General features: G+C 41.6%; 1 protein-coding gene across 1 annotated transcript; it reads right to left on the reverse strand.

The window, feature by feature from the left end:
* Positions 1 to 16,938: 16,938 nt before the first annotated feature.
* Positions 16,939 to 18,022, reverse strand: LOC127213657 (speckle-type POZ protein-like). Its single transcript, XM_051174116.1, is given in 2 exon segments — positions 16,939 to 17,847; positions 17,849 to 18,022. Coding segments are annotated over 2 exon segments (1,083 nt in total).
* Positions 18,023 to 20,209: the final 2,187 nt, after the last annotated feature.

Raw genomic sequence — 20,209 nt, forward strand, 5'->3', positions numbered from 1 at the left:
TTCATTTAGCAAAAAAAAAAAAAAAAAAAAAAAAAAAACAGAATTATGATGGTTATTCTTGGTTCCTGACCAGACTTCATCTGAAATAAACTAACATAATAACATATAGAGCACTGCAGTGACAAATATTCTGTTTAGATTGAATTAGGTAGCTCTACTTGCAGAAAGAACATTGGAGACAGAGGGAAGGACCAAACAAATCCTGATCTTGAGGCCAGAAGACTGACCCACCTTTAATTCTCTACCTGATCTTTAATGAGGCCACACCCTCTGGGGGGAACCTATAAAGGAACAAGCATAGAGGATGCTTTTCCTCTTTGCCCACTGGCCCTCACCTTGAAGCAAGTCTGTTCATTCAATGACATGAATGTTTGCTTACAAGAGATCTGGACAAGCAAGAAGACATTAATTTTTTTTTCTAATTTAAATTAAGGTGATGGGACTGGAGGGTTGACTCAGTTGGCCAAGCCGTTGTTTCTCCTGCAAAGGACCAGTTCATAAGTTCAGCTCTCAGTATACATGGGTGATTTCTCAATCATCTCCAACTGGAGACTCAGAGGATTGAAACCCTCTTTCAATCTGTGTGGGTGCATCCATCTCTGTTCACCAAAGAAAATATACCTTGAGAATAAAAATTATACAATAAGTTTGTGGATCCTGTGCTGTTTCTGTTGAAGAAGGCCGTTTTAGTCCATCCAACTCTGCTAGGCAGTGGCAGTTTGGGCAGCATCCTCAGGTCATACCAGGCACCATAACCCCCATTCCCTTTCCTTTGCAATTAGCATTTCCCCCTGAGGCTTACTCCGTTGTTTATACATTCCACATCTTCACTATTCATTCTTCACTTGAGGATCACCTAGGTTGTTTTTGGGTTCTGGTTTTTACAAATGCTGATGCTGTGTGGTATGACTGTGCATCCTGTGGGTATATGCCCAAGAGTATTACTGCTGTGCCTTGAGATAGATAGATTCCCACTTTTGTGAGAAAAGTATTTACTTAAAGTTGTGTTTCATTGGGAGAAAACCTGGTCTTGGAAAATATGTCTATGACATTTAAAACAAAGGTATAGCCTTTTGATATAATACCATGGTAAAAATTTACTACAACAATTTTACACTTATCTGCATTTTCGTGGGAAAAGAGTGTCAAGCTGAACATTCAGTGAACCCTTCAGATATGCCCGCCCCTGCACTAGCTTCAAGGAAGTCAACTGGGTGAGAATTGTCAGATTGACTTTATTCACGCACACACTCCAGAATCTCTTAATTCTGGTGAAAAATTTACAGGATGCATGAAGAGGCATTTCCCATCTCTAGAGAAAGAGCAGTTGTCATGACTCATGTACACGTGAAACACATCATCCCTCCATTTGGTATGTCATCCCCAGAAGATATAGGCTCAAGTGAGCACCTATACAACAACTCAGTCATGCTTTTCAATATGTCCTAATGAAGGGCATATCTGCTCTCATATCTTCCTCATTCCCCTTGTCTCTTTGAGTATCCAGGGCACATGTCGATTTCCTTCTTTCTGGCAGCCATCACTCTCCCTATGCCTAGTCCTGTTCATAGGTGAATAATCTGTTTTGGTTAGCTTTTTGTCCTAGCAACATACCTCTTCGACTTCCTCATGGAATAGACACCTAAGGTCTCCAGTATGGCAGCTAACAAAATACTTCTTCACCCATATCTCCCTCTGAACATGAGCCCACTGACTCATGATTCCTGAATCCCTATTATTCCACACGAACTCCTGTGCCCATTTACCCAAGTAGTCTGAAATAATTAAGTGGAAGCCTGAACCCTGCCCTAACTCTCTCTCTCTCACTCACTCCCTCTCTCTCTCTCTCCAGATCCTATCAATTGAAAAGCTCATCAAGCAGAAACTCTTCTTCCAGAGGGTAATCAAGGGTCCCTTTTCAGCAGCAGCCTCATGATTTCCCCTCTTTCCTGAAACCACACCAAAATGCTTTACTCAAATTAAAACCTGGCCTTTAATTTGTCTTGATTGGCTTATTGTATCAGCAAAGTTATCCTCTACAGGAGAATCTTCTTACCCATCAAATGTGTCAATCAGATTCCTCATACAGATGTACAGAACAGGTGGAGGTATCTAATTCCTCCAAAGCATTAGTCCGAATCTGAGCAGAGAGTTCTTAAGGACCTTGAACAGTGCCATTCCTAAAGTTCAAAATGAGCTCACTCTTTTTTTTTCTCTGACATTCTCTGAGAACTCTGGCGTCTCAAGGTCTTCTCTCTGCAATCTCACTAAAATGTACATAATTATTGGGGGAAGAATGATATTTTCAGCTGTGGAGCATACTTTAAAAGCCCAAACTGCCTATACAGATATGCAGTAGACTCTAAGGTACCACAGATGCAGATTTAGACTACTATGCCCATCAATACCTTCAGTTACCATAAATGGAAATGTTAAGATATTCCAAATAAAGACAAATTTAAGCATTATTTATGTACAAATCCAGCTCTACAAGAAGTGGTAAAAGGAAAACTCCATACTAAGTAGATTCAGTACAATCATAAATAATGCAGGGAGTAAATAATCTCAGAACAATAAATGCAAAACTAGGGATACTCAAAAACATAACACCTTTCAAATCATGGTCAAAAACAAACTATTAGGAATCAATCTTCATTGATCATTGGTATCTATCATTGTCTGTTGGTTTTAACTCCCCAGAGAAAACTCACAGACTAACTGAATGAATGCACAAAGAGGTTCTATCCTTATTTCTGCTGGAACCATGAATCCACTTTAAAATACAAAATCATAGACATTACCTCACAATGAAGGACTAGAAATGGAATGAGCAAGAAAATGTACTTGTAAAGTAAGCTGGTGCAATCCTTTTTATATCTAACAAAGTAGTTTTCAGCCAAGAGCTAATCAAAAGGAATAGGTAAAGATACATACTCATCAAGGACACAAACATAAACAAAATCAAAAACAAAAAGTTCCCACTTAGTAAAATGAATCAAGACCAGATATGTATTTTAAACAGACTGATCAATTCTATTAAAATAGAATAATCACAAAAACACTCCTCACAAAAACAAACAAACAAACAAAAAAAACCAACATCAACAATAACCTGTGTGAGATAGTTTTGGCACACTTATCACTGGACATTCAAGGCAGAGTCATTGCCCATCATCCTCAAATTATTCCAGCTATTATAAACAATAGATCATTGTCTAATTCATTTTAAGAGTCTAAAATTACATAGGTAAATCCCAGGACAAAACATTATGAACACTGATGCAAGAATAATCATTAAGTAATTAATTTTGAACTGAATCACAGGATTTTCAAATATATTTCATCATGATAAACTAGGCTTTTGAACTGGAAACACCTGGAAGGCCTAATATACAAAAATCAAAGAAAAAAATGTAATGGACCATATAAAACCCAAATGACCATACCACAAAAAGATATAAATCACATAAATTCAATACAACCTCATGAAAGAAGGCAAGGAGGGACAAGCACCGAAGTGTAAGGTAAATATACTAATGGCAGTTTTAAATGACTCCATAGTCCACATCAGCATAAATGGAAATAAACTTAAACAATTCTGATGGGAGATGCCATTATGTATCTATGTTTCTCCTACCTGTTAATGAATAAAACATTGTTGGCCAGTAGGAAAGCAAGATTGGCGGGACTCGAAGACAAGGAAGAAGGAGGAAGTAGTAAGCAGAGCCAAGAGGGAGAGACTGGGGAGACCAGACGCCTGCCCCACTCCCCGGTAAGAGAAGACCACGTGAAAATACATAGATCAGCAGAAATGGGTTAATACTTAAGACAGAGCTAGCCGATAAGAAACTAGTAAGGGGCCAACAGAATTCTATCAAATACAGAGTCTTGGTGTGTTAATTGGGGCTGGTGCTGCGGTGGGACAAGACTGGCAGAGGGCAGAAAAACCATACTCCTTACACAATTACACGAAATCTTGACCAATACTGGGGTTTTCACTTTCCACATATCTATTGCCCTCCTTGCCTTCTTTCATGAGGTTGTATTGAATTTATGTGATTTATATCTCTTTGTGGTATGGTCATTTGGGTTTTATATGGTCCATTACATTTTTTTTTTGTATATTAGGCCTTCCTGGTGTTTCCAGTTCAAAAGCCTAGTTTATCATGATGAAATATATTTGAAAATCCTATGATTCAGTTCAAAATTAATTACTTAATGATTATTCTTGCATCAGTGTTCATAATGTTTTGTCCTGGGATTTACCTATGTAATATGTATGGGGTTTCCACATATCTATTGACTATAATAATTCTAGTCTTAAGAAAATCAATAAGACATCTGACGGTAAAAAGGGGTAATCATTGGAAAGGAAGAAAAAAGAATATTATTTGTAGATGTCATAATACACAAAATTTAGGTAAACAATTCCACAGGGAAATTCATGTAGCTAATACACATTCACCAAATTTGCTTGAAAAAAATCATTATCTAAGAACTAACAAAATGAGTGGAAGGCTTGAAAGTTAAAAATGTCAAGTCTTTGATGAAGCAATTTAGGAGATATCAGAAAAAGGACATATTTCCCATGCTCCTTGATCATTAACAATTACATATAAAATTTGACATTCCTCTAAAGGAAATCTACAGATTAAAAGCATTCTACTTCAAAGTTTCAACACAATTCTTTACATATATTTTAAAGTCCATTGTCAGCTTCATTTGCAATTACAGAAAGTACAGCTCTTTTTTTGGAACACCAGGTGTTTTAGACAAAAAGAAAAACATACCTTGAAATACTTAAACATATGCAACATACACAAAAGTAATACACATTGAAGTAATATTTACAGTGGCCATGGATAGTTCAAACACTCCAGAACAGTAAAATAACCCCCACAAAATGTATCAAAATTTCTGACTCAAGTTGTACTTTTCCAAGGACCACCCTAGCCTGGTACGGGTTTACCTGGAACAAGTGTTCTCAAAGAATAGGTGGGTTAAGGATTCCATGTTGACAAACAGAAACAAACACAGCTGTAGTTTGAATCTGAGTGTATTTTGTAGCTTTCAAGCAAGGCTTTTTGTCCAGGATAAAGAATACATTCTCAGAGATTGTGTTTATTGAAGCAAATCCAGATAGTACAAATGACATCAATGTTGTTATGTACAGTAACCTACAACTTATTCAAATCATAAAATCTTCCAAGGCTAGCCATCACTAACAACCTATTATCTAAGATCAGGTTAATAAATCTTTATGATCAGATAGTGTTTAATATTTGTTGCCTAGCTCTAAGAATCTTTGAAATATTGAACTGTTTTGACTTCTTTTTATCAAAAGACTTTCTTTACAAAAGGTTTAAACCTACTCTCAATTACACATGTACAGCCATATGAAGTTTGATTGTTGGGAAAGTTTTCATGAATAGTATTTGTCCTTATGTGAATGACGTGAATGATTTGAAAAGTGCTGGTTTACCTGGAGATGAGGTCATGGTCAGTGACCACATCTCAAGGGATAGTTACTCTTTTGTATCTTTTGTTTAAAATGTCAGCATAGGCTTTCAGGAGCATTTTGATAATATGAGAAAAAGAATAGAGGAACAAAGATTGCCAAGAAACCTACGGCTCAGAATTTTCCTAGGGCCAAGTGTTCCACAACTATTTCCAAGAGACTTCTGGCATTTAAAATTGCCACCTCAGTCTGGGGAAGTTACAACACAGAATCTACTGAATTTTGTGTGGCAGTACTTAAATGATATAATAAAAGTATTGGCTTGAATCAAATGGAATGCTCAAATCTACATAAAGGGGTCATGCCAGTCTGAGAGGCCTGTGCTGCCACAGGGAACAGGATGACATCTGGTTCCTGACTGCTACCAGGGCTATGTCAGGCTCCACTATACTGCTTTACCCAGAGTCTTTCCCTTAATGTAACTCTTTGGAGAGATGAGGAACACTAAATGAACTGACAGGTAATCTTAGCTTTCTCCATCTGCCAAGTCAGGCAAGCTGTACAACAGAATTACTGTTTGTCATTGACTCATGGTAAGAAAGTTCAGCCAAGTTCCTACATAACCAAATTTCCCCTGTAATACCCACAATCCATGGTAAATAATTACCTTTGCATTTTGAGGGATAACAATGGACAACTCTCCCATTATCCTGGCTTGTCTCAAACCACATTAGGGAGAAAACCAAATATGGTGGAAAATTAAACTTCCATACTTTGGAAGTTCAAAATATTTGGGGTGGTGGGCTTTTCACTCCTTCAATAAGAATAGTACTACCCATTTTGGCTCTTTTCCTTGATTTGTAATATATATTCACCTTCCTGGTCTATCCGTGCATTTCTCATATACGTAGATTAGATCTGTAATAATTGGACAATTTTGCACCAGGAGAAGCCCTAAAGGACTTATAACCCAACAATCATAATGTTTATAACCTTAGTACAACACCCACATGCACATGTTGTCATCAATCTTTGGTGCATAAATCAACAGGGAGCTTGGTTTGGATTAATCTCTACATCTATAACTCCAATCTAATTTGGAAAGAGTTGTCAAAGGAGAACAAAAATAGTCAGGCAGAGGAGGACAAGTGAGGAGAGGCAAAGATACAGCCATTAATCCGTTTAAAGAAAAGTTTGCATATCTGACAGTGGTGGAGAGGGAAGGATCATTTTCCCAATATCTAATGTTTGGATTGAGGTGGGGAAGTATGGATTCTCAATGAAGCAACTTCATTCTCCTTCTTCAAAACCAATAAAGATTTGCAAAGACCAGTCTTTCCAAAGAATCTGCCAGATGCATTTTACATCTACTTTGGCACCCACATCTCATTTTCCATAAGAGCATGAGGGGCTGATGTCTTTTGCCACAGAAAACTGTAAGTGCAAATGGAGGGGTGTGAGGAATTTCGGGACAGGTGTGGTCCTGAGGACTTTGCACAAACTCCCAGGGCCTAGAAGAGTTGGATGGACTAAAAGGGCCTTCTTCAAACAGAAGCAGAACTGAATCCAAAAACTTATTGTAAAATTTTTATTCACAATGTATATTGTCTTTCGTTAACAGAGATGTATGCACCCACACAGATAAGAGGATACCTTCAATCCTCTATGTCTCCCGTTACACAAGGTTGAGAAGTCACACATGTATACTGAGAGCTTAACTAATGAACTGGTGCTCTGGAGGAAGACCAACCGAGTCAACACTACAGTCCCAACACACTAATTGTGGATGATTTAAAGAAAAATGTCTTCCTGCTGGTCCAGGACTCTTGTAAGCAAACTTTCATGTCTGCTTCCTCCTTTTTTGTAAATCCTTGATCATATGTTCTGATCAGTATAAACTACACAGGATCCTCCAAAAAGAAACTTGGTAAAATGTGCTTGGGGCCAACAACTGTACTGGATCCCAGTATTCCACTCACTGGACAGAAAACAAAGCAGTACAGCAACTGGGTAGAGTATGCAACAATACATTCCTCCCCCTTACCCAACCTGTCATTCAAGTAATTTACAGTGGTAATAAATGCCTGAGCCCCCATACTGTCTTTGCCCAGATTCTCTGGAAATACTACACATGTCCGGCAGTCTACCCAGGTGTCCTTGGTATCAAAGCTGGCTGCTGCTTCAGGAATGCACCTGTAGGTCACAGGTGAGAGGATACTAAGATTGCTTGAGGCGTTTCAGAGGGGGCTCCAGGAAAGAGCAATGAGCAGAAGGCAGTGAGCCGTATGCTTCATCCACCAAATGGGAATATGAGCCAACTATTGTCTTCCAGCTTGAGGTCTCAGAGACCTCAGAAGCATGAGCTGTAATGAAATCCAGTGCCTGAGTTTTCAGCTGCCCTGCAGTGTGCAGGTCAGCAGGATGAGAGTGTAGGCAGCATTCTTCACGCAGACAACCCTCCACAGGGTATCCTCGCACATGACCTTCAAATGCTGCAGGCCATGCTTGTCAGTAGCTGTCAGTATAGCATCTGCCCAGCAATGGAGGTCAGGTTACATTCCTTTGTAAATGAAGCCCATTGCCTTGAAGCCTTGCAGCTCCAGATCATCGATATCAAAGTGGTCTGTTTTACTTTCCTCCATATCATGTTGAAACAGGGCTCTGAAAACCAGAAAGCAAGCTGCTAAGAATGCCTTATGAGCCCGGAACTCTTGGCCAGCTACCACCAGGCAGCAGTCTGGCAAGAAGGATTTCTCCCACAAGTCTCCTAGCTCATCTGTCATCGTGTACCTTGGAACCTGGATCTCTGGAATCATGCTCTGGTTGGAGATGTTGAAGGAGCCTTGGAACATGTTCACCTTGCAGAGGAGGGTGAGTTTGTAGTTTTGGAAAAGCCATGGCTCCTGGGACAAAAGGAAATCTTGAAGGATGAATTTTTTGAATCCATAGTATTGGTTTTGCAGAAACCTGAAGTATGATGGGCTCTACATGACTAGGGATTTCTCTCCTTCAGCACTGATGATACAGATCTGAACTTTTCCCATATTGGATTCTTTGGGCAGCCAAGGAACCCTAAGAAAACTGACAAGTAATCTTTGCTTTCTTCATTGATCCCGTTCGGTTGTACTTTCAAACATCATTTATGTGTGTCATTGGATCCTGATGATAAAGTGGGACTTCTAATGTATTTCCCCTGCATTTGCTCCAAGCAAAAACTAACGTTGCTAACGGTCCATTTTCAGCTGAATTTCTGTATATTGATTGGTGTGTAGCCTCAGCTCTCCCCTGCCAATTCCACTGACATATCTGCTTGTGATAGTTTGAAGGTTAACCTCAACACAAAATGAAGAGCTAGGATTTTTTCTTTACAACCTGGGGGTCACAATCCGAGATAATTTTTAATTTTTTAGTTTCTATTTTTCTCTCTATTCATTCTTCCATTGGTCTGAAATCTTGGATCTCTCTAAAGTTTTCTTTCCTGTTTGAAATGTAGGTTTCAGAGTAGGCAGTCTAGGCTGTTGGAAACTGCTATATAACTCCATTTCTCCAGATTTAATCTTAGTAAATTACTTCAATTTTGACAATTACATACAACTTTTGAAAAAAATATAACATTTTATAAATTTTTATAGGAAATGTGTAGTAATGAGTATCTCTAAGTAACAGAACACTTGGCATGAATCTCTCTTTATGTGAAAAAAATAGGATTCATTACAAAGACGTATTCCTGGGGTCATTGTGATAACACAATGGCTAGCTGTGAAGGAAAAGACAAAGGATCAAGTACTTACTCAGTCTAGGGGGTTATATGTGTCTGTTGGCTGGTGTTCATTAATTTTGAAAGTAAGAATAAGTATTCTCTAATGCGAGTGAAGCAATAGACTTCCTTCATGGTTAGGGGAAGCAGTCAAAGAGAAACAGCTCTCTTCTTTCATAGTGTTTTATACTCAGACTCTGGAGGGTGTGGCCCAATTAAAGGTGTGTCTTCTCAGATCAAAATCTGGATTAAAAGTGTGTGTGTGTGTGTGTGTATGTGTGTGTGTGTGTGTGTGTGTACAGGCTTCAAAGACAGGACTAAATGGTTGTGTGGGATTTTTGTTGTGGGGGGCATAAAAATGGCTTTGGTTAATCTTGGCTTAAGTTCAAAGACTTCAAACTATCCTTACTCTTCCAAAGTTAAAGTCATAAGACCATAATGTTTAAGGTGTGGCTACTATAAGATGTTTGGTCTTAGGCACAGATATCTAATCTAAATAACAAAAGACTTGGTCTGTGGTGTGGTTAGTCCTAACACTCATGGCCAGATAAAAATAGATTTAGTATACTATGTAGTTATCAAATGTTTGGAGAATTGGAGAAAGTCTGTTTCTTCCTTGTATTTTGATAAAAAAAGTCCTATGCCAATTCCCACTTTTGTGTTTGGGTATTAAGAAAGTTGAAATATAAACTTGGGGCATTCATTATTCACTGAAGTACTCTCCTATCTCTACTCTGCCTTTATGTCAATACCTTAATGTCTTTACCTGCAATTTTTTTAATCCACACCCTCTTCTCAGGTGCAAACATATTTTACTACAGAGTGACTGACCACACCACGTGGGATTACCACAAATGGTTAATACAGTGTTTAGACCTCCAAAATTCATAATGGAAGATGCTCTATCTACGTCAAATTAAGCAAACAATTTCTCACAATTTTGCCTTCCTTTTTTTAGTTAATTTATTTCTAGATGTAGTTAAGTTGGGAGTCGATAATAAAATCACAAGTGTATTTTTCTTACTGTGGTTAATCTTCCATAAAAGAAAGCTTTGTACCCATGTTAGCACAGCTTTTACTTACTCTTCTTAAAGTGTTACATCAGTTCCTATCATAAACCTGATTTGGTAAGAGGAGTTTTTCCTCCTTGAACTTTTCCACCCTCCTGCCGGACCCAGGATAGTCACCACAATCCTGGTGCCCCTGCTTAATTTGGGCCCTGTACCCACAAATATCAGTCCCTCAAACAAGGAGCGGGACCTTAAGTTTTAAGATTAAAACCTCACAAAAAGAAATGGGGAAATGAAAGATTTTAGTTTGCAGAGCAAGGATGTAGGAGGGAAAATAATTCTTTCAAGCATAATTTAGAAAATCATGACAAATGAACATTAACATGGGAGGAAAAATATCAGGAATTATGAGAACAAGAAAGATTACTATGGTGATGGGGCTAATGGTTATATGCTATGCTGATCTTGTTAAATAGGGCTAGTTATTGAATCATCAAAACTTTGTGGAATAAATGAAGGCTCTAAATGTACAGCCAAGAGAAAGCCAGAGTATGAAAGAAGTTTCTCACGTGTCTTGGCCAACAGGAAATAGGCCCCCAACCCTGGAACAAATGGTTCCAGATGAACAGCCCTGTCTGGGACACACCTGACCACACCTGACATTCTGGGGACTTTCCAAGTCATTTTATAGTTTTTCCCTTGAAGAAGAACAGGTCACACCTGTGTGGTCTCTCAAATATGAGATCATACTTTGTAATCAATCACCTTATGCCCCATGCATGTATGCTGATTTGCAGTGTGTCTCTATAACAAATGTGCATAAACACTTTGAGGGGTGTGCAGCTTTCCCTGGATTGCTGACACCAGAATGCACTCATTCAATAAACACCTTGTGCTTGTTGCATCTCCTGGTTTTGGTGTTTGTGTTCCAGGGCTCTCCAATTGGGCCACCAGTACCCCAGAATTAGGGTTCAACAGTCAATCATTTAGATTGATTCAAAGTAGCTCATATTCTCCCTCCTCACCTGGTGGGTTCTGTTCACTTCAACCTCAGCAATGCATTGATTATTCTGCTGGTCCATCAAACTGAGAGATAATTCTTATTTCCATGAAATAAGACTATATTCAACAGAAAATCTAGAGGGATGGGCTTTAGGATGGATCCCCCTCTCTAGTGTGATGAGAAAATTCTCCCTATATGTCATGTCTCTCCAGTTAGTCTTGTCTTGGAGAGACTCTCTAAGACTAGAACACAAGGAAATAAGTTCACTAATTCAATCAGCTCAGCCATTCCAAGTCTTCATCTCCTAGAAGTCTGGATACAACACTACTTATCTCTCAGCAGGAGATTATCATTCAATCAATTATTTTGATTATTTGATATTTTTCTTCCGTTTGGTTTCCTTTTTTTTTTTTTTTTTTTTTTTTTTTTGATTTATTGGAAGTGGATTCTTCACCAGGTTGTTTCATGGTCAGGGCGGTAGGTAGCAAATACTAGAAATATCTCATTTGAAGGTATTGTACTTGTTAATTTCCATACTCCATTCCACATTAGAAGATGCTCTTCAATGACTGTTGAATATATTCTGCACCCTTTGCAAACCAGAATGCTCCTACAATGTTAAGTCCAGCAGAATAAGCCTGGACATTCAAAGATTAAAGAGGACAGAACTCAGTAGTAAAGGATGAAAATTATAAGGAAATGAGTAGCTGAATCTTGGCAGTCAGCATGAAAATTGAGAGGTATTTAGTATCCTTTTACATTACAGCCTGAAGTGTATAATGAATGGTGAGTTCCAGGAGGATTAACTGAGAAAGGCAGGCAAGACCACCAAGGAAATTTGGTGGAGCCATCCCTGGGACTGTTATTATGAATGGAATAAAAATCAGGAGAGAAGACAGCCATTTTCAGAGGGTCCTACCTGGCTCTGTTTAATAGGCACCAGGAATAAAGTTTTTCACCCTGACCCCCATATTGTGAACACTGAGACAGACCTGGGAGGGAAGACAATGACCACTTCCTGGATAATGTTTATGGGAAGAATTATTTTTTTAAGGAGAGACAGTTTTCTGTGTAACAGCTCTAGTTGTCCTTCCAATACCTCAGCATACCAGGCTAGCCTTATGCTCAAAGCAACCAGTCTGTTTAAGCCTCCCAGTTGCTAGGAATAAAGGTATGTACCATTACAGTGGAGTGATAGAAAAAAATTATTTATCTTTTTTTTGTCTTTCTTTTCTGTTTTTTTTTTCTTTTAAGACTGGCTTATTCTGTCTTATTTAAATGCTGTATTACAACTAGCTCTGTAGAAAACACTAGACTCAACTCACTGAGATCTGCCTGCCTCTGCCCCCTGAGTGCTGGGACTAAAGGCATGTGGCACCAATGCCCAGCAATAGTAATACTTCTAAAAACAGGAGAAGAATAAATAACAAATGTGTAGGAATGACCACCATTCCTTTATTCATGGAAGATTAACTCCAGTAAGCAGTGATCACTTGTGATGGATATTCTTGGTTCTCAAGTGCACCACACCTGGAATAATACCTTAAAATGGAGGTCACAATTCTGAGAAAAATTTGCATGAGTTTGAGCGGGTAGATCCATATGAAATGCAGACTCTCAGGGCAAAATACAAGAGCATTTGGCTAAGATCACAAGATCTGAACACACACACACACATTTTTAATACAGATCGGAGGCTGGGAGGCACATCCTAAATTGGGACAAACCTTCTAGAAACATACAAAAGAACAAGGAAGAAGGAAGCCTTAGCACTCTGCTTGCACTCACCTGGTAGCAAATTCATCCAAGCACCAACTGACCTTATAGAATATTTGAATTCCAACAACTGCTGAAGACCAGCTGACTATTGCCACCCTCTAGACTGAGTAAGTACTGCATTCTTGCACATCCCCTTCACAGCTAGGCACAGAGGGATTAGCAGAACTGTAACCGAAAGTCATTCTAATGAGTATGCTTTCTTCATATATGGAGAGATTAATTCTATTTGTTCTGTTACTCCAAAGGACATTTTTTTCCTCATTTTCTCATAAGTGTACAAAATGTTCCAAACTATTCAAAAGTTCCAAACTCGTCAAAATTAGATACCTATTGATGTGGATTCAATCTAGAAAATGGAATGATCTAGCAATGCCTAGCAGGCTTTACTGTCTTATGTGAAACTAATCTTAAAATCTGCATTGAACATTCCAAATATATCCAGGTTGCAGCCTTAGAGAAGTGGTAACATATAGGAAACATAATCTAAAACTCTAAGCCATGTCTATTATTGTGTCCCAAGTATGAAGAAAAAAATAAACCCCAGACCTGCTAGTACTTGAACAAAGAGAGAACCATCTATCTGCTTTGTCTCCCGAGTGTTCAGATGAAAGTGGTCTGCTTGGCTTCCATGCCTCACTAGTACAGCTGCTTTGCCATTTTCATCGCTCTAGGATTCCGTAAACTACCTGCATGGCTTCAATAAATCCTCCACTACTTATCGCCACAGATAGCTTTCAGATTTCTGTTTTCTGCTTCCCTCTCTGTTCCCACCACCTTGGGGCTGGAGACTCGGGGATGTCTGAAATTTTCTGCCCGGACCCCAAAGTTTGATTCAGAGAAGACACTTTAAGCTACTTGGGAGAGTCACATCTCTCCATTTTCTTGTCTAGATTGAATCTTGGGTCATACTCGGCTGTTGAATGGCTCCTAGCATTTCATAAATCAAATGTGTTGTACAGAGCTTCTCTAGGGCAGGAGGTTATATATAGAAGGGATCTCTGCCTGCATGAAGAAAAGGGATTCATTAAGAGGACCCCGGGCTGTAAGTCTAAAATGCAGTCCTTACTCAGTAAGGCTGGGGTAGACCTACCTTGTCTGCTGGTCTTCAGTATTTGCAGGAATTCAGAAAATCAGAAAATTGGTAGCTAATGCCAGTGAGGGAAAAGACTTCCTTCAAGGCGCAGAACAGTGGGCAAAGAGGAAGACCTTCCTCTGTGTAAGTCCCTTTATGGGCTCCTCCCAGAGGGCGTGGCCTCATTAAAGCCCAAGGAGAGGATTAGAGGATTATCGGTCTTCTGGCCTCAAGATGAGGGTTAGGGTGGGTCTGTCCCTGGGTCTCCAATGTTCCTGCTGCAAGTTTAGCTACCTAATTCACCTGCAGCGGAGTATTTCCCAGTGCAATGATCTCAATGTCAAGATGTTAGTTTATTGCACATGAAGTCAGGTGAGGAACCGGGAGTATCTATTGTGTCAAGTGAAGAAACGAAGATCCGAAACTCTTCTCGATCCGTTCATGCTGACAGAGTAGATTCCCGTTTCTCAATTACTCGCCAAATACTGGGCATTTCACTTGTTTTCCTCTAAGTTATTGTTCTCATATTGTCTTTAAATTTTTTTTTTTTACACCTACGTCATTTTACATCCCAATCCCAGTTGCCTCTCAATCCCGCAGGAATGCCCACATTCTCCCAACCCCAAGCCCAATTCACTCATCTGGATGGGGAATTCCCACATGGGGAATCAGCATAGTAATTGACATCACTTGAGACCAGATAAAGAATTTCCCTCCTATACCTAGGCTTAGGAAGGGATCTCTCCACAGGGAATTGGCTCTGTTTCCTGCCAGCTGTGGTGCCCAAAACTGCCCAAGACACCCAAATGTCATACATACTCCCGAGGCCAAGTTCAGTCTTCAGTTTTAGGAAGCTCTCCAGCTGGCAGCCCTTAGGCAGTGACCTCCCACTCGAATCTTGCTTGGGTCTGCTGTTTCTTTGTGTATCCAGGCCAAGGCCTTTCTTTACCCGCCTTGCTCACTTTATCTCTCCTCCTCCTTCTGTAAGACTGGACTGCAGGAGATTGGCCTGTGCTTAGCTGTGCTTCTCTTCATCAGATCCCATCAGGTACTGGATGAAGTTTCGACATTGACAAAGAAGGGAGTCATCAAGCTGATTACAAGGCAAGGGCAGTTAAGACACCCTATCCCCTGAGGCTTAGGTTCTGAGCAGGGCTCTGCATTGTGGATTCATTGGAATTTCCCGAGAGCCTGGGCTCGGTTTCACCCCAAAACATCTCCCTCCTTCTATCGAGGTATCCCTTCTCTTGCTCAGTTCCTCTCTTGCCTTGCCCCAAGTTGAAATCCCCAGACCCTCCTGATCTACACTCTGCTCCCCCTTTCCCCTGTGCACTCCCCTAACACCCTTGGGCCTATTTCACTCAGGAGATCTTGTCCATTTCCACATTCTGGGCAGGGAGTGTACAAGTAGGGCTGTCTTAAGGCCCTCCTACTTTCCTGGCTTCTCTGTGTTTGTGGAGTATAGGCTGCTTGGCCTTGGCTTGTCCTCTTGTGAGTGAATTCACGAGATACAGAGCTAAGCAGAGAATTCCAACACAAGAACCTCAGAGGACCAAAAGGCCAATAAGGAAGCGATCAGGATCCAAGATCCTGAGCCATCAGAGAAATCCAAATCAAACGTCCTCTCAGATATCATCGTACACTTACGCTGGAGAGGTTGTGCAGTAAGGTGAGCACTGCTCCACTGCTGGTGGGAGCACAAACTTGTACTGCCACTGTGGAAGTCTGGATAAGCATTTCTGGAGAAGGGGAAATGGATCTAACTGAAGGCATAGCAGTAGTGCTCTTGGGCATATGCCCACAGGATGCACAGACACACCATACAGCATCAGCATGTGTAAAAGCCAGACCCCGAAAACAACCTAATTGCCCCTCAAGGGAAGAATGGACTGGGAAAATGTGGTACATGTAAACAATGGAGTGACCCTCAGTGGGAAACTTTAAGTGCAATGGAAGGGGAATGGGCACTTTGGAGCCTGGTGTGACTCTTAGGATGCTTCCCAAACTGCCACTACCTAGCACAGTTGAATGGACTAAAGCGGCCGTTAGCTAACAGAAACAGCATGGAAAACACATACTGATTGTACAATTTTTATTCACAATATATATAGCCCTTTGGTGAACAGTGATGCATACAACCACACAGATAGAGAGAGGGCTTCAATCCTCTGGGTCCCCAGTTGGAGATCACTGAGAAGTCAACCATGTATATCGAGAGCTGAACTCATGAACTACTCCTCTGCAGCAGAGTCAATTGCTTGGGCAGCCTACTAAAACCTCTGGTCTGATCGCCTGAATTTAAACAAGAACAAAAGAGAGAGAGAGAGAGAAGAAGAAGAAGAAGAAGAAGAAGAAGAAGAAGAAGAAGAAGAAGAAGAAAAGAAAAGAAAAGAAAAGAAAAGAAATGAAATGAAATGAAAAGAAAAGAAAAAGAAAAAGAAAAAGTGTCTTCTTGCTCATCCATGTCTCTTATGAGCAAATGTTCACATTTGCTTCCTCCTTTCCTCTAAATCCTAGATCACATGTTCTGTAAACTGTAGCCCACACAGGTGTATTCCAAGGACACTGATTGGGAGGGGGGGTGGGGTCAGGAACTTAGCAAAACCCCAGTATGGAAATGTTGAAGACAAAGCAAAGCAGTACAGCAAGTGGGTAGAGTATGCAAGAATACGGTGCTCCCCCTTACACAACCTGCCTTTGAAATCATGTAGTGCGGTATTAAAGTCCTGATCCCACATGCTGTCTTTCCCAAGATTGTCAGTGAATGCTACAGATGTCCCGAGCTCTACCCGGGTGTCCTTGGTACCAACTCTGGCTGCTGCTTCTCCAATGCACCTGTAGGTCACTGCGGAGTGGATCCTAAGATTGCTTGAGGCGTTTGAGAGGGGGCTCCAGTGAGGAGCAGTGAGCTGAAGCCAGGGAGCTGTATGCTTCAGCCACTAAATGGGGAAATGAGCCCACCATTGTCTTCCAGCTTGAGGTCTCAGAGACCTCGGAAGCATGAGCTGTAATGAAATGCAGTGCCTGGGTTTTCAGCTGCCCTGCAGTGTGCTGGTCAGCCAGGATGAGAGTCTGGGCAGCATTCTCCACGCAGAGGTCCCTGCCCAAGGCATCCTCGCACATGACCTTCAACCGATCCAGGCCGTACTTGTCTGCAGCTGCCAGCACAGCTTCTGCCATGCCTTGGAGGGCTGGTGCCTTTCCGGTGTACATGAATCCCATCATTGCCTCGAAGACTTGGGGCTCCAGATCGTGGATCTCAACGCGGTTTGTTCTCCTCTCCTCCAAGTCATGTTGAAACATGGCTCTGAAAACCGCAGAGCGAGCTGCTAAGATGGCCTTGTGAGCCTGGAACTCCTGGCCAGCTACCACCAGGCAGCAGTCTGTGAAGAGGGATTTCTCCCACAGCTCTCCTAACTCATCTGCCAACGTGCACCTTGGCGTCTGGAACTCTGGCTTCGTGCCCTCATCAGGGATGTCGAAGGTGTCTTTGACCACAGTCACCCGGCACCGGAGGCTCAGCTCATTGTCTTCCAGGAGCCAAGGCTCCCTGGAAAGAAAGAAATCTCGACGGACGAACTTTTTGAATCCCCAGTGTTGATGTTGCTGGAACATATAGAATCTTAGGCTCGTCATACCTTGGGTTTGCTCTCCTTCGGAATTGATGATCCAAAAGTGGAATTTTGCCCATACTGGGCTCTTTGGGCAGCTGAGCAACGATAGGTAAACCGACAAGTAATCCTGGCTTTCTTCATCGACCCCGTTCGGGGTGTAATTTCAGACACCACTGGTTTTTGTCACTGGCTCCCGAGGAGAAGGTTGGGCTTTTAATGGCTTCGCTGCTTTCCCGCAGGAAGAAACGGAAGTTGCTTATGGTCCAACTGTAGCAGAATTCCAGGAAGCTGATTTCTGTGTAGCCCCAGCTCTGGCACTCGGCTGCCATGTCCGCGGACTTATTTGCTTGTGGTCCTTTGAAGGTTAACCTAGATACGAAATGAAGAAGTACGACTTTTCGTCTTCAAGCTGTGGTGTGGGAAGTCACAAATACACATATCTACAACACACACACACACACACACACACACACAAACAAACAAAATAAATAAATAAAAGAGCTAGACACTGATATTGGGTTTTGAGCTTCGAGCGTAAAGCAGGGGAGACAAAGCCACCAAGCCACTATCCCTTGCCTACCTCAGTCTCTCTGAGCTCTCCCCAAGCATCAGAATGCTTCCTCTCCTCAGACCCTGGAGATAATCCTGAGACTGAGACTGAAAAAACAAGACACCGCTCCTATGTTTTCTACAACTCTAGTTCAGTGATGAAGCACAAGAGCTCTCCTACCCTTTTAGACACGTTCCATCTCGGGCGTAGCCCTGCTTGTACTTGAACAAAGAGAGAACCATCTATCTGCTTTGTCTCCCGAGTGTTCAGATGAATGTGGTCTGCTTGGCTTCCATGCCTCACTAGTACAGCTGCTTTGCCATTTTCATCGCTCTAGGAATCCGTAAACTACCAGCATGGCTTCAATAAATCCTCCACCACTTATCGCCACAGATAGCTTTCAGATTTCTGTTTTCTGCTTCCCTCTCTGTTCCCACCACCTTGGGGCTGGAGAGTCGGGGATGTCTGAAATTTTCTGCCCGGACCCCAAAGTTTGATTCAGAGAAGACACTTTAAGCTACTTGGGAGAGTCACATCTCTCCATTTTCTTGTCTATATTGAATCTTGGGTCATACTCAGCTGTTGAATGGCTCCTAGCATTTCATAAATCAAATGTGTTGTACAGAGCTTCTCTAGGGCAGGAGGTTATATATAGAAGGGATCTCTGCCTGCATGAAGAAAAGGGATTCATTAAGAGGACCCCGGGCTGTAAGTCTAAAATGCAGTCCTTACTCAGTAAGGCTGGGGTGGACCTACCTTGTCTGCTGGTCTTCAGTATTTGCAGGAATTCAGAAAATCAGAAAATTGGTAGCTAATGCCAGTGAGGGAAAAGACTTCCTTCAAGGCGCAGAACAGTGGGCAAAGAGGAAGACCTTCCTCTGTGTAAGTCCCTTTATGGGCTCCTCCCAGAGGGCATGGCCTCATTAAAGCCCAAGGAGAGGATTAGAGGATTATCGGTCTTCTGGCCTCAAGATGAGGGTTAGGGTGGGTCTGTCCCTGGGTCTCCAATGTTCCTGCTGCAAGATTAGCTACCTAATTCACCTGCAGCGGAGTATTTCCCAGTGCAATGATCTCAATGTCAAGATGTTAGTTTATTGCACATGAAGTCAGGTGAGGAACCGGGAGTATCTATTGTGTCAAGTGAAGAAACGAAGATCCGAAACTCTTCTCGATCCGTTCATGCTGACAGAGTAGATTCCCGTTTCTCAATTACTCGCCAAATACTGGGCATTTCACTTGTTTTCCTCTAAGTTATTGTTCTCATATTGTCTTTAAATTTTTTTTTACACCTATGTCATTTTACATCCCAATCCCAGTTGCCTCTCAATCCCGCAGGAATGCCCACATTCTCCCAACCCCAAGCCCAATTCACTCATCTGGATGGGGAATTCCCACATGGGGAATCAGCATAGTAATTGACATCACTTGAGACCAGATAAAGAGTTTCCCTCCTATACCTAGGCTTAGGAAGGGATCTCTCCACAGGGAATTGGCTCTGTTTCCTGCCAGCTGTGGTGCCCAAAACTGCCCAAGACACCCAAATGTCATACATACTCCCGAGGCCAAGTTCAGTCTTCAGTTTTAGGAAGCTCTCCAGCTGGCAGCCCTTAGGCAGTGACCTCCCACTCGAATCTTGCTTGGGTCTGCTGTTTCTTTGTGTATCCAGGCCAAGGCCTTTCTTTACCCGCCTTGCTCACTTTATCTCTCCTCCTCCTTCTGTAAGACTGGACTGCAGGAGATTGGCCTGTGCTTAGCTGTGCTTCTCTTCATCAGATCCCATCAGGTACTGGATGAAGTTTCGACATTGACAAAGAAGGGAGTCATCAAGCTGATTACAAGGCAAGGGCAGTTAAGACACCCTATCCCCTGAGGCTTAGGTTCTGAGCAGGGCTCTGCATTGTGGATTCATTGGAATTTCCCGAGAGCCTGGGCTCGGTTTCACCCCAAAACATCTCCCTCCTTCTAT

The sequence above is a fragment of the Phodopus roborovskii genome, unplaced genomic scaffold (genome assembly GCF_943737965.1).
Source record: "Phodopus roborovskii unplaced genomic scaffold, PHOROB, whole genome shotgun sequence".
Classification (NCBI taxonomy): domain Eukaryota; kingdom Metazoa; phylum Chordata; class Mammalia; order Rodentia; family Cricetidae; genus Phodopus; species Phodopus roborovskii.